The following is a 14,904-nucleotide window of genomic DNA, read 5'->3' as shown; positions in this document are numbered from 1 at the left end:
TCGTACGTTAGTAACAAATGAATTAAATTCCTTTACTCAAAAAGCGTTTTTGTTTGTTTTCAAAATAGGGACTCCTGAAACTAACCATTTGCCATTTCTTTACTTTCTCCTTGGCAGAGGTCTCCAGTACAGGCTGTGGGAGGCAGGCCAGTTCCACAAAGCTGCTATGGCTTTACAGACTTTCTTGTTACAGTGATGTAGGCAGTAAACCACAACCTCCGTTATTAATTTGTATCATAATTAATATCAGTTCATGAAACAGTATTTGAAGATGTAACATAATTAAAACATTTGCCTTATCAGTTAGGTATATTTTTGTATGTGAGAAATACTCCTTTCTCATTCAGTGATATATTTACAAGAAGGAATAAGTGCAATTTTCCATTACTGAGGGTCTCCCTTGCCCCAATTAAGCCATCAGTTAGCTCTGCCTTAAAGAACATTTAGTGATCTTGTAATTGACTGCTTGATTTTGTTGAAATAAAAATGTATTGGGAGATTATTCATATTATTTGCTTTTCTTTGACAGCATAATGATGTTATCAGTACTGAAGAATACCAAGACTCCTGTGAAATTTTGGTTTCTGAAGAATTATTTGTCCCCCACATTTAAGGTTTGTTCCTTAGGGAAAAGGAAAACATTCTTAGATTAAGGACATATGTGCTGTAGAATGTACTTTTTACTACTTCCGTGTTATCTGTATAATTTTTAAATTTTCCCTTTATTAAATTATGCTAATTCAGTTGTATATTTCTATGTTGATTACTCTTCCATACTGATCCATTTTGGGGGGAATAGTTACTATAAAACTGAACACAAAATTATGTCCTATTTGAAGAGTAGGAGGAGAGTCCGTATTGTTTGCTTTGATGAAATAACATTCTTTTCTTCTGGGCATGCATGTCCTAGTTTAATTAGAAAATGTGATGCTGGTTTTCACTAAGAAAGATGATTAGTTCTATCATGAGCAACTACCCAGTGATCCATAGAAGTAATCCTTCATCTGTATAAAACAAAAACATACTTGGAAAGTTTTCTGCTTTATTTATATGTTAGTATTTGTCACCTAAATTGATTTATTTGCATCTTTTTTTATCGTTATTACTCTGTAGAATTTACTAAACAACTTTTAATGTACTCAGTAATTTCTCTTCTATATAACTAATTCACATCTGGTCCCCTGAAGGTACTTGTATTTAGAATAGCAAAGACTTAATGGCAATACATATGTTCAGTTTGGGTTTGCCCTATCATCCCTTGGGTTAGACCTGGCTGAGAGATAGGCTTAAAAATCAAGCTCAAAATGTTTTACTGATCAAGTTTAGACAAATGAAGTTTATTTCTCTTAAATGCACATACACAAATGAAAATTAGTTACCTAAAATCCTTTACTTAAAGATTGCTGCTGCTGGAAAGGAGGCCGCCCGCTCGTCCGTCATGCACCACATGTAGGGAACCTGGCGTTAAACTATTCATAGAGGACCTGCTTCCGGGTCAGGGTTTTATACTTAGCAGAGCAGCTCCCTCACTGCGATCTACTGAAAGTCAGCCCCCTCGACACAAGGGTTTATAAAAGAAAAAAAATATTTAAAAAAAAAGAAAATAAGAAAAGAAAAAAAAATTTAGAGGAAAAAAAAGATTTCTGCCATTTCATGTAGTACTCAGAAGTCATAAAGAAATGAGGATTTGGCAAAAGTTTATATGTTCCTTTTTATGTAGTCACAAGTGAGTCAATGGTCAAATTTTATTAGACCATTGTTATGGTAAATATGTTTTACTTGTGCCATAATCATGATAGTTGTCTTATGATTATGAAGTCCATTTTCTTTGCAAAGTAAATGATTGTTTGTTGTTCCCTGCATCTAAAAATAGGAGTTTATACCTTACATGGCAAACAAATACAATTTCCAGTATGAGCTTGTTCAGTACAAATGGCCCCGGTGGCTTCATCAACAGACTGAAAAACAACGCATCATCTGGGGTTACAAGATCCTTTTCCTGGATGTGCTCTTCCCACTGGTTGTTGACAAATTCTTGTTTGTAGATGCTGATCAGGTAAGCTTTTAAAGGCTACATTTAAACGGTTTGTATTGAAGGCATTAGACTTTTTTTTCCTTTTTGAATGATTTTATTTTTCCAGCTATGGAAAAATACATGCTTATTTTACATTATTTAGAATCTATGGAAAGGTATCATCCAGATGTGATCACCTTTAAAATTTGCATTTGATGTATCTCCTTTTTGTATTTTCTTCTCTGTTTCTTTACATAGTTGTCATTATATTGGGTTGGCCAGAAAGTTCATGTGGTTTTTTCCCTGCAAGATGGCTCTAGTAACACTTAGTTCATTCAGAACAATTTCGTTAGATTGTATTGTGACAGCTGTCATATAACTGTGCATTTAAAAAAAAGAACATCAGCCCTGGCTGGTGTGGCTCAGTGGATTGAGTGCCAGCCTGGGAACCAAAGGGTCGCTGGTCCAATTCCCAGTTAGGGCACATGCTTGGGTTGTGAGCCAGGTCCCCAGTAGGGGGCATGGGAGTGGCAACCACACATTGATGTTTCTCTTCCTCTCTTTCTCCCTCCCTTCCCCTCTCTTTAAAAATAAATAAATAAAATCGTTTAAAAATAGAAATAAATACAAAAAGAACATCAAAATCGGTGATTTTTGTGTAGCCATTTTAATATTGAAGATGGAAGAAAATAAGCAACATTTTTGTCTTATTATGCTTTATTTTTTCAAGAAAGGTAAAAATGCAACTGAAATGCAAAAAATGACTTGTGCAGTATATGGAGAAGGTGCTGTGATTGATCCAACATGTCAAAATTGGTTTGCGAAGTTTCGTGCTAGAGATTTCTCCCTGGACAGTGCTCCACAGTCAGGTAGACCAGTTGAAGTTGATAGCTATCAAATTGAAGCATTAATTGAGGACATTCAATGTTATACTACATAGGAGATAGCCAACATACTAAAAATATCCAAGTAAATAAAATTATTGGTGTAAGTGAAAAATGTGTCTTTTATTTTACAGAAAAATCTAAACAGACTTTTTGGCCAACCCAATATCATGTATGCAGTTTTTTCTCTTAATTAATTTCACATACAAACTAAAATGGGCATTGTTTCACATATGTCCATGTATTAACTCACATAAACCTCCCAACAGCCCTGTGAGATCCCCATTTTATAGATGAGGAAACTGGGTCACGGAGAGGCTAAGCGATATAAATTTATTTCTACTCTTTTTGACTATTTAAGACTACTGTGTGCCAAGCACGAAGCTAAGTGTCTTACCTGTTAGTGAGGGCAGTCAGCTAATCAGTGGAGGAATTCAGGTTCAGACTGGGTCTCCTTCTGGAGCCTGTGCCATTAAATACCTTGCTGCCCTCCAGGATTCCTTCAGTGAGGTACTCTCTATTTTTCAGGAAACTGCTATCTGCGTGGTTGTTTAACAAATGACTTATGATCTTTTCTCCAGATCGTACGAACAGATCTGAAAGAGTTAAGAGATTTCAATTTGGATGGTGCCCCTTATGGTTATACTCCTTTCTGTGATAGCCGAAAAGAAATGGATGGCTACAGGTTCTGGAAATCAGGGTACTGGGCCAGTCACTTAGCTGGGCGGAAGTACCATATCAGGTACTGAAAAGAAACTGCTCCTAACACTGTTTTTTAAAATTTTCTTTTCTTTAAATTAATATTGTATATTTAAAACAAATAGGTAATACATTAATACAGTTCATAAATAAAAAAATCATAAAAACTACACAGTGAAAAAAAATCTCAAATCTTGTCTCTCTTCCACCTTGTTTTCGTTCCACAACAGATAACTTCCTCTGCTAATTTACTGTATGTCCCACAGAGTGTTTTTAATTCCTACATAAACAACTATGACTTCCTTTTTGCACAAAATATGAATTCTTTTTTACATAAAATATGCCATCCTACTTATAGTTTTATTCCTTGGTTTTTTAAACTTAATGTCTCTAGTAAATCTTATTATATGTACAGAGAGACCTTATGCCTTTTTACATCTACATATTATTCCAGTAGTGTTATTATATTTACGGTCTTTTGCTCTGACATACATTGTTGCACTGAATAATTAAATACATTATCTTGTATATTTCAGTATACCTGTAGGATAAATTTCCAGAAGTTTAACTTCTATGTCAAACCAAATGTATGTGTTTAATACGTTTCTAATGAATACTATATGATCCTCTCCGGGCAAAGTGTGATTTGGTAGATTTGTAGGGTTGGAGACCTGTAGGAAGCAACATATACAGACATAAACATCGGCATATGGTGATATCGGTATTAAACTTCATGTTTTTGGTCTAAAAAATAACACTTGTCTTTTTCCCCTGTAACATTTAAAACATTATCAGGATATTTTTGACTAATGGTTATTTAGTAATTACTATAGCTTTTAATACCCAATCTGTTGACATTGGCTAGAAGTCTTTTGTCAGAAATTATATTATTTCTTTTGGAAGGCAATTAAATAAGGAAGAGTGACAAACCGAGCTTGTAGTGGCAGAATATGGGTTTTGTAGTAATTTTCTTAGTCATTTCAGGAAGTAGCATAATACTGACCCTGAGGTCCACCATCAGACCTAGGCTCACTTTTTCAAAGAAAAGCCAGAATGTTTGCCTAGTAACCTGTTCCATTATAAAGTGCTCTTCCTTTTTATGCTGTAAACCATGGTTATAACAGATGGATCTTCTCTATCCAGTGCACTGTATGTTGTTGATCTGAAGAAGTTTAGGAAGATAGCTGCTGGTGACAGACTCAGAGGACAATACCAAGGTCTAAGTCAGGATCCTAACAGCCTTTCAAATCTTGATCAAGTAAGCACCTATTTTTATTTTATTTTTTTTTGGTTAACACTTTCAGCGATGGTTATACCATGTTGTGTCAGAAAATGATGTGTTATATTCTTCTCTGTTCATTCCTCTGTTGGGACAGTGTTATGTTTCTTTATCAGAAAGAATTTTGTATTTGTATGTGTGACATTTTTATCTGTCCTCAGATGAAGACATGCCAGTGACAAATGTCAAAGGCCTGATAATGGGACTTTGCTCTGAGCCATGCTGGCTTCTCAGTGATGTTTCCCCCCATCTGAGTGGTAGCGGTGCAGGTGCGGATGGTGTCATCCCCTGCCTTCTTGGCCTCTGCACAAAGCCTCTTAATGAGGCCCCATTCCAGCTCCATCCCAGCCCCTTCCCGTACTGCTCAGAGAGTGAGTGCACATCCTGTGTGGTGGGCTACCAGGCAGGATCCTGTGAACAGCTCACCATCCGGATGCTGCCCCCACAGAAATCAGCAGGAACTCCTCTTCCGGTGCGGAAACTCTGACAAAATGCTGAAATGGAGAGGGCCTCCATTTATGTTTTTGTTACTAATTTCTATCACATTCTATTATCTGAGAATGAATTCTGTGTGATTTCAGGCATTGAAGATTTTTGAGATTTGCTTTTTGACTCACATATGGTCAGTTTTGGTAAACATTTCATCTGGCTTTATATTCTGTACTTGTTAGGTGTAATATTTTTCTATATGTGTTCATTTATGTTTGGCAATATGTTATGTGTTTTTTGTCTCTTTTCTATTCGTTACTAAGATAATTGTGTTAAATTTAATTACTGTAAAATCTTGTTTTTGGTTTTGTCAAATTTTGTTTTATGTGTTTTAAGACCATGTTATTGAGTGGCTAGAAACTTAGAAGTTAAATGAGTATTTCTGACAAATTAACCTTTTATTATCTCTGGTTATACCTTTTTTTTTTTCCTTTTTGGGCCTTAGAGTGTTCTTCTTCTAATATTAGTGCAGCTACATTACCTTTCCTTTCGGTTAGTGTTACATTATATATGTTTAAATCGTTCTATTTTCAATCTTTTTTTAAAATTACTTTATTGTTGTTCAATTACAGTTGTCTGCATTTTCCCCCCATCACTCCCCGCCACCCCAGCCAAAACCACCTCCTTCCCTTGCTTCCACCCTCCGCCTTGCTTTTGTCCACGAGTCCTTTATAGTAGTTACTGAAAACCCTTCTTCCCACTTTCTGCTCCTCCCTTCCTTCTGGCTATTGTTAGATTGTTCTTAATTTCAATGTCTCTTGTTATATTTTGTTTGCTTTTTTCTTTTGTTGATTATGTTCCAGTTCAAGGTGAGATCATATGGTATTTGTTCCTCACCACCTGGTTTATTTCACTTAGCATAATGCTCTTCACTTGCATCCATGCTGTCACAAAGGGTAAGAGCTCCTTCTTTCTCTCTGCTGCGTAGAATTCCATTGTGTGAATGTACCATAGTTTTTGGATCCACTCATTTACCGATGGGCACTTAGGTTGCTTCCACTACTTGGTTATTGTAAATTGTGCTGCTGTGAACATTGGGGTGCATAGGTTCTTGTGGATGGGTGTTTCAGGGCTCTTAGGGTATAATCCCAGCAGTGGAATTGCTGGGTCAAAAGGCAGTTCCATTTTTAGTTTTCTGAGGCAATTCCATACTGTTTTCCACAGTGGCCTCACCAGTCTGCATTCCTACGAACAGTGCACTAGGGTTCCCTTTTCTCAGCATCCTCTTTAACACTTGTTTGTTGATTTGTTTCTCTATCCTTATGTTTTGGTTCTGTTTCTTATGAATGCCTTGTATCTGTTTGTTTTTTTATTGGGTGTGACAGTCATTTAATTTGAACATTTAGCTAATTTATAGTTAATGTAATTTCCCTAAGTTTGGCTTTTCTGTATTAATCCTACTTATTACACATGTTCTATAGTTTTTTTCTCCTTAGTTTTTTTTTTGAGATTGAGTTTTTATAATTTCATTTCTCTCAATTAGCTTAAGCTATATACTTTTTTACTGTGACATTTTTATCTGTCCTCAGATGAAGACATGCCAGTGAAAAATGTCAAAGGCCTGATAAGGGGACTTTGCTCTTTTTTTACAGTTCTTTTTAATGATTATTCTCACAATTATAGTATGCATTTATGACTTTGCAAAGGCTAATATTAATTGGTATATTTTATCCACCTACCACATAGTGTAAAACCATCAGAAGAACACTTCTCAAATTTTGGCATACATAAAAGAATCACCTGGAGAACTTATCAAGGCATTAATATCTGGGCCCCATTTGCACAGGATGATTCAGTAAATAAATTGTTGGGCCCAAGAACCTTCATTCCTCTCAAGCTCCTTGCTGCAAGTTTGCATACCATATTTTGAGTAGCACTGCCTGAGAACTCGTTAACTTGCCCATTTGTCCCAACCTAAATGCCTTGTTGCCTTGTATTTTAGATCTGTATAGATCTAAATATAGATCTGTTTAGATCTATATTATAAACCTCAGAAGAAGTTATTATTCTTGTTTAGTACAATCAGTATCTCTTTAGATTTAGATTTACTCATATAGTTACCCTTTTGATTAGATGCATTCTTCCCTGTATTTGTGGGCTTCGGTAAAGAGTCATTTTCTATCTGCCTGAAGAATATCCTTTAATTTCCCATAGTGTGAGTTCATTAATAACAAATTTAATTGTGGTAAAATATATGTAACATAAAATTTACCATTTAATTGTATAGTTCAGTGGCATTAAGTACATTCATAATGTGTAACTGTCCATCTCCAGAACTTTTTAGTATTCCAAACAGAAACTGTGCACCACCCCTTTCCTCCTCCTCCAGGCCCTGGTAACCTCTATTCTATTTTCTGTCTATATGAATTTGCCTGTTCTAAGTACTTTTGGAATCATACAATATTTTTCTTTTTGTGTCTGGTTTATTTCACTTAACATGTTTTCAAGGTTCATTCATGTTGTAGCATGTATCAGAATTTTCTTCCTGTTAAGACTGAATAATATTTCATTGTATGTATATACCATATTTTGTTTACCCATTCATTTGTTGATGGACATTTGGTTTATTTCCATCTTTTGACTATTGTGAATAACGCCTCTGTGAACACTGGTGTACAAGTGTCTTTCTGTGTCCCTACTTTCAGTTCTTTTGTGTACATACCCAGAAGTGGAATTGCTGGCTCATATTGCTGTGTTTTAGGACAATGAAACATTCTATTGTGTCAAACTCAAAAGTTTTCCTGAGAAAAAAGCTTCAAAGCATAGAGGACAGTTGGCTAGAAAACATGCAGGCTTCATCCATTTGGGATCAGGCCTCAGTGGACAAGATGAATTCAGAGTTTCTTTTAAAAAGCAAAACTGAAATATAAGAACCAAAGTCTATTTTTAGTTGACTTTAAAAGGCAGTAGTATTTTTCTTTTAGAATTGCCCTCATGGTGGACAGTCTAGGTACAGGCTATTTGAGAGTGTTAAGTTGAAGATTTTCAGGTGCTTATTATGGGTAGATGTTTTATGGGTCCTCTAAACTTTGTGGTTTTCAAAAAACCAAAATATTGTAGCTTCTCTACGGTTTTTGGTAAGGACTTTTACATTTCTAAAAATTTGTAACTGGCACATGTTATGTTATGAACAGCTAACATCACTAATTTACTATGCATTTATTTATCTATGTATTTACTTTTACCAAATAGGATTTGCCCAATAACATGATCCATCAGGTGCCAATTAAATCACTCCCTCAAGAATGGCTTTGGTGTGAAACGTGGTGTGATGACGCCTCTAAGAAAAGGGCAAAAACGATTGATTTGGTGAGCTGTCTGAGCTTCTTGTTGTCTTATTCCAGGCGGGTGTGTCACTAGATAATTATTATACACAGATTCTTGTGTAGTCTTTCTCTGCAATTGTATAGCCTAGGGACTATAGAACATCTTACAGTAAGCAGATATCTCTCTGTGCTTGCAGCAGAAAGCCAGTCCTCTAGTGTCTGATGGGGCTGTGTTCACTATTTACAGTCAGCGGAAGTACTACTTTTGCTTCTGCTAATCTATCTTTTGGTTCCTCAACCAAAAATAGATGGTATTCTTTTTGTCCAGTTAGGACTTGAAACAGAAACACCTTTGAATTCCATATAATGTACCCTTTCTTCAACTCAGCTGAAGTATGCCATTTTGGTTTTCACAGTGTAATAATCCCATGACTAAAGAGCCCAAGCTAGAAGCAGCTGTTCGCATTGTTCCAGAGTGGCAGGACTACGATCAAGAGATCAAGCAACTACAGATTCGCTTTCAGAGGGAGAAAGAAGCAGGAATACTGTACAAGGAGAAGATGACAAAAGAGCCACGCCAAGAAGGTGAGGACAAATTTTTGCTTTGAGTTAAGTACTTCTTTGCAGTACTGATTTCTGTTTGTTGTAAAAATGACATAATAATGAATAAAAGGAAAAGAAGAATCACTTAATAATTTTCCCTCCTGACTTTATCCAGTGTATATTTTTCACTTTCCTTTTTTAGTTTGGCCTATAAACAATAGTATTTGCTAATGTAGTTGCTGCTCTTTTCTTTTTTTTAATTTTTAATATTTTTAAAGATTTTATTTATATATTTTTAGAGAGGGGAAAGGAGGGAGAAAGAGAGGGAGAGAAACATCAATGTGTGGTTGCCTCTCACACGCCCCCTACTGGGGGCCTGGCTCGCAACCCAGGCATGTGCCCCGATTAGAAATCGAACCAGCGACCCCTTGGTTTGTAGGCTCTCTCTCAATCACTGAGCAACTAGCCATGGCGCTGCCCTTTTCTTTTGTTTCCTTTTTTTTTTTTTTTGAGAAAGGGTGCTTTCATTGTGATTGTTATTTTAGGTTCATGAGTTTTGTGGTACATAAATAAAAACTAAGCATGACATTTTATTGGGATCTCTTGCCAGATTCCTTAGTTTTTCATTAAATATGTCCAGACACTAGTAAATGAACACATTCAGGATTGACAAATGTGTTTGTATTTAATTTAGGCTAAGAATAGAGAGGACTATGTCTGCATATAGTGCTTTTACTACTATGGCTATATCTTTAATGGTAGCCATTTGGAGAAAGATCAGTAGAATACAAAAGTGACCTTTTATATTAATAAGCGGAACTCTATTTAACATTTATTCAGCTCAAAACTAATTTTAAAAAAGCAATCACAGAACATGGCTCTTGAGTGATTCACTTATATATCCTGAAGACTCTATCATGATATTAAATATCACAGCTAAAAGTTTGGATATTTACCATAAAAATTATTAGTTTAAATTCATTAGTAAAACCTCAAGAATTTTCATAGCTGAGTGAAGAATGTAGACATACTGTTCAAATAAGAGGAAAACATAATTAATAAATGAATTTGAGGATATAGTAATGAGATTAAAGTAGTTCATCATTAATATGCACTACAAAGGAAAATATTCATATTGATGAGGCCGTTGTTGGGGAGATGGTGGTAAAACTCCCTGGGCCTTCCTGTGTATTATAGCAGTCCTTGTTAAAAAGCTGTAAATCAGTCATCAGGCACAGTTAAAATGTTTATACCTCAAAAATTTCTCTCAAAAATTTACCTTAACTCAACAAATGAAAAAAAGTTATATACATGAAGAAATGTTTATTTTACTAATACTTACAAACCAAAAGTGTTGGAAGCAATTTAAACATAAAAGCATAGAGAATGGTGAGTGAACTACATAGGAATATGTTTATATGCTATTAAATTAAGAAAAAGAAGAATCCTGACTAAAAATGTACATTTTACTGGAAATGAGTACTGTACTTTGCAAACAGTTCACATTAAGTAGGGATGTGTAGGTAATTTCCACGTATAAATAAAAATATCTTCTTTATTTTATTTTTGCTTTAAAGCAGACCAAACCAAAGCTTGTAAAAATTTTAAAAGAGAGATAAAATGCCAATATGGGCACAAATAATAGGTTACTTTACTAGAAAATGCCCAGTCTATGTTTTTATAACTTGAGGACAGCCCACTTTCTCTTCAATTATTCTCTTTTTCTATAGGACCTCAGAGACATGAAGAATTATGATCTCCACACAAGGATAGGAAATTGCACCATTTGAAAAACACCTTTTATATTAAAAGCTAGTTTTTTCTGATCTGTCTATACAACTGCTGATGAATTGGCTGGGCACGTGTGCCCAGATCCTTTTGATGCTGAGCATTTGACTTTCGACTCCTGCACATTGGAGGGCTGCGTGCGGGTCTTTGAGGCTTTCTTGGATTTGTACGTCGGAGCACAGTGAGTGGCTGATCTTTGGGGACACTGTAAAGAGCAGTCTTCTAACCCAAAGGGAAAACGGCAAAGGCAGTGGGAGCAAAACAAGTCCTGTGTACCCCCACCCAAGAGCACACTGTGTAGCACACTGTCATGGGAACCAACCAGCCAGAGCCACCACATTCTTCCTCGCCTCCACTGACTGGCAGCAGAGTCAGTCTGCAGTGTGCATTGTGTGCAGGTGCCACTTTGAGTTGGGCTGGCAGGAGCTTTGTTCAGCGTCTACACACCTTGAGGTTTACGCCAGTGCGTTCCTGTGCCCTTCCTGCATTCTTCCCCTTACATTAGTTCACTGTTGAACTGAGACCCAGCCGTCAGTTTGTGTCTTTAGGGTTGGCTCAGGATAAGTAAATTATGGGCAGGATGAGGGTGGGTTAGGGAGAGGGTATGGGAAATATCAGGAGCAGGAGGGCTCTGGGTTGTTGCAGGGAAGATGAGGAAAACTGGAAGTTTGCTGTTCCTTCTTATTAACCATCAGCACCATTGTGACTAATTTGAAATGAAAACATTATTCTAACTCCCCACCCAACTTCACTGAATATTTTAGGTAATTATTTTGTAAATTTTTCTATTTGTTAAAGTATTTGCTTTTTCTTTCCACTTTCTAAAGAACTGTCGTTATTGATTTCTTTACTGGATATAGCCATAATAAACCTAGTGACATATCATGGAGCCTCAGGGCTACCTTTCCTCCTCCAAGGATTTTTCTCTCTCAGACATAAGGAAGTTGGCTTTGACTTTTCTCTACAAAAGACTCCGAGTTCTGAGAGAAGCAGGGGTTTGAACAATGTAATTCATGTGGTTTTTACACTGTTCCATATTTCTTTTAGCTTCAAGCTGTGGTTGACCTTTGGCTTGCAGAAATTCAGCACTCCACCAATCCTGACTCTACACAGTTACATCTTGAAGTCACATTAGTCCTTAGGCATGGCTTTCTATGTTTCTACCCAGAATGGCCTTCTGGAGCATTGTTTCCTGGTGAACGGGCAATGCTGGGAGGCTCCCATGAGGAGCATTCTGGTGTGTGGCTGGCCTTTGGGGTGCGAAGTCCCAGGTCCTCCACTCACCTTCCCAGAGGCAGCAGCAGGACCCAAACTGAACTCTCATGTTTGCCTGCTTTGTAAAAATAGGACGGGTGCAAATGGACAGCTAAATCCTCACTCTTCTAAACCAGGTAACATTGATTTGCAGTCTTCTTAAAAAAATCAGTCTTATGACATATTTCAAGTAATGTATTTTTTCTATATTCACATGCAAAAATTAGCTTAGGAGTTTCTCAGGCACTCTGATGGAGCTTTTGATTTTGCTTTCATAATTCCATTAAAAATTGATTAGAGAGCTCAGAACATTATTAGATAAATTGATCCACAACTGAAAAAGTCCCTTAAAATAATTGCTATTGACAAAGGCTGTTGCATGAGTTCCTGCTGCCCAGCTCCTCACTGACAGTAAATGACAGTAAAAACGTTTATGCGGCTTCATCTTTGAGTTATTTAAGTTTTCTAAGGCTTCTGCTGCTGCCATTTCTGTCTACAACCATGGGCAGAATTGTGCATTTTTCCAGTTTATTTTCTGGGAGATTGAGCAGAAAATACCAAAGTCACTTTTTAAATGTTGGTTCGCTTGAGACATGAGCCAGACCACCTTTCTCTATGTCTTTCTGCCAGGACTCTTATGCATATTTCGTGTAAGGTACAATGTGAAATCTGTTCTCTGTGTGGTATGTGTGTCTCCATTGCCCTAATCTGTAACCACCCCAAATGCGGTCTTATTAATAGTTTAATCTAAATATGTAAGACCCAGTGTGCTTCTGAAATGGCCTAGGGTCCTCCTTCTCTTGCCAGTAATTCTTGATTCATGTGGCATAAACATCTTTCAAAATTACTCCCTAGGAAATGATGTTACCACTAAAATTTGGTTTTGATCAGCTTTGCCTGTTGACTCTACTGTGTGAAAGCAAATTGTGACTGAAAAGACAGGTAGAAGAGACTTTTTTTCCAAAATGCAAGGATTGATTACATTGAAATATCCAAGCTTCTGGAAATTGATCACAATGCATTGTTTTAAACCACCATTTGGATGTAATGGTTTTTCTCCTCTCTCATTATGCCATAATAGAAAATTTTCTTTCTGAATCAGTGTCAGAATGATATAAAATAATGTGACATGCCAGAATACCCATGGAACAGTGTGACTTTTTATGTTCCATGAACAGTGGTATTTGTTTGAGATCAAAACCCATGCACACAGCCTGCTGCTAGGGTTGTGGGGGCATTCCTATGGTGTGTTTTAAAATTGTACTCAATACTGACACACTGACACACTGAGAATGATAGCATGTTTATTTTCCATAAGATTGATAAAGTGTTGAATCTGTCAAAATGGCATTTCAAATGGAGACAGATGTTTGCCTACCCACTGAGTGTGCATGCATGGTGGTAAGCCTATGTGTTATGTGAACTCAGTTCTTGGAAGAAACAAAGATTTTTTTATATACTAAGAAATAGTTTCCAAGGATAGAGCTTAATTTACTCTGCCGTCCTTTAATTCCTCATATTTTGAACCTTGTTAAACCTTTGCCTGGATGAACAACTTTAATCTGGTTTCAGGGACTACGTCCCTGGGTGGAGGGCTGAAAGCTAGGGATGGCAGTGTAGTTTTTGGAAGAGACTAGGCCCAGTGATAGAAGAGAAGGAGATCCCAGTATCATGTAGCTGGGAGTTCGACTTTACTGATATCATAATTTGGAATTGGTCAGATACCACCCTCATAACAAGGAGTATAAAATGATTCCTTTTCCCCAACATGTCCCCTATAAGGACTTGAAAATAGTCCTTTTCTAATATTTCCATGAATGATTAATAAAAATAATTCAACTAAAGAGTAACAGGGGACTATCTAGTCCATTTTTCAGAATAAACTGTTAGTAGTATGGTATCAGATTTCAGGGAAATATAAATGTTTTGGTAAAGCCACCTAGTGGAAACTTCCTTGGTAACACAAATGGAGAGTGCATTGTACAAGTTATTTAAATTTATATGTCATTGTGTCATTTTTATAATTAGTTTTAAAAATATTTGATTTTATAAAGGGGAAAATTTGGGGGATAGTTAGAGTTAATCAACTTAAATATAGCTGCCATGTGTCTAGTTTGGTGGGATAACACTTTTAATTTAAATTCATGTTTCCCCTGTTTTGATGTTGTGAGGAGATATCTTCATCGGGACTTTGGTAATTATGTGATTGAATTCAAGACAATTAGACTCATTAACTGGAGTCATCATTGATATTTCAAAGTATCTCTGCAGGATACCAGTTTCTCTTTTATTATTTGGTCTTTGATCTCTTGATCTGGTATAGAAAGTGCACTTTGGGATGGCAGTGAGACAGTGCACTAAGTAAAGGATCCCTCCCCCTCAGTATGCTGACAATTTACAAAACCAACCACAAAATCAGTTTTAAACAACTGCATGCTCTCCAGAAGTAGTTCATAAAGTTTAAACTCTCTGGTGATGATTTTGCAGGCTGGAGGCCATTTCTTGAGTCTTTCCCAATTACTTAGCAACAGTAAAAGCCAAATGTGGAAGATTTAATTAAGTAGGATAAAGATTAAGGTATAAGCTAAGGCATTGCCTTACTTGTCATGATTTAGGTTTCCAAAGCAATGGACATAATTCCTCTTCAGAAAGAAAGTGTCAGTGACCTTAGTGTTAACCTAAGGTCAA

The 14,904-nt window shown here is 36.4% G+C and overlaps 1 protein-coding gene across 3 annotated transcripts in view; it reads left to right on the top strand.

Moving 5' to 3' along the window:
* UGGT1 (UDP-glucose glycoprotein glucosyltransferase 1) overlaps positions 1–11,847 on the top strand; it is a 213,073-nt gene extending 201,226 nt beyond the window's left edge. For all 3 annotated transcript variants that reach the window (XM_053918537.1, XM_053918538.1, XM_024569684.3), the window contains 7 exons: positions 530–614; positions 1,874–2,056; positions 3,480–3,640; positions 4,741–4,855; positions 8,558–8,674; positions 9,048–9,216; positions 10,905–11,847. In XM_053918537.1, the coding sequence (XP_053774512.1) occupies positions 530–614; positions 1,874–2,056; positions 3,480–3,640; positions 4,741–4,855; positions 8,558–8,674; positions 9,048–9,216; positions 10,905–10,930 (856 nt within the window). In that variant the 3' untranslated portion in view covers positions 10,931–11,847. The remainder of the gene's footprint in view (positions 1–529; positions 615–1,873; positions 2,057–3,479; positions 3,641–4,740; positions 4,856–8,557; positions 8,675–9,047; positions 9,217–10,904) is intronic.
* The last annotated feature ends 3,057 nt before the right edge of the window (positions 11,848–14,904 follow it).

The sequence above is a fragment of the Desmodus rotundus genome, chromosome 2 (genome assembly GCF_022682495.2).
Source record: "Desmodus rotundus isolate HL8 chromosome 2, HLdesRot8A.1, whole genome shotgun sequence".
Classification (NCBI taxonomy): Eukaryota; Metazoa; Chordata; class Mammalia; order Chiroptera; family Phyllostomidae; genus Desmodus; species Desmodus rotundus.
Note: the sequence above shows the minus strand (reverse complement) of the source record. Positions and strands in the feature narration are given on the sequence as shown.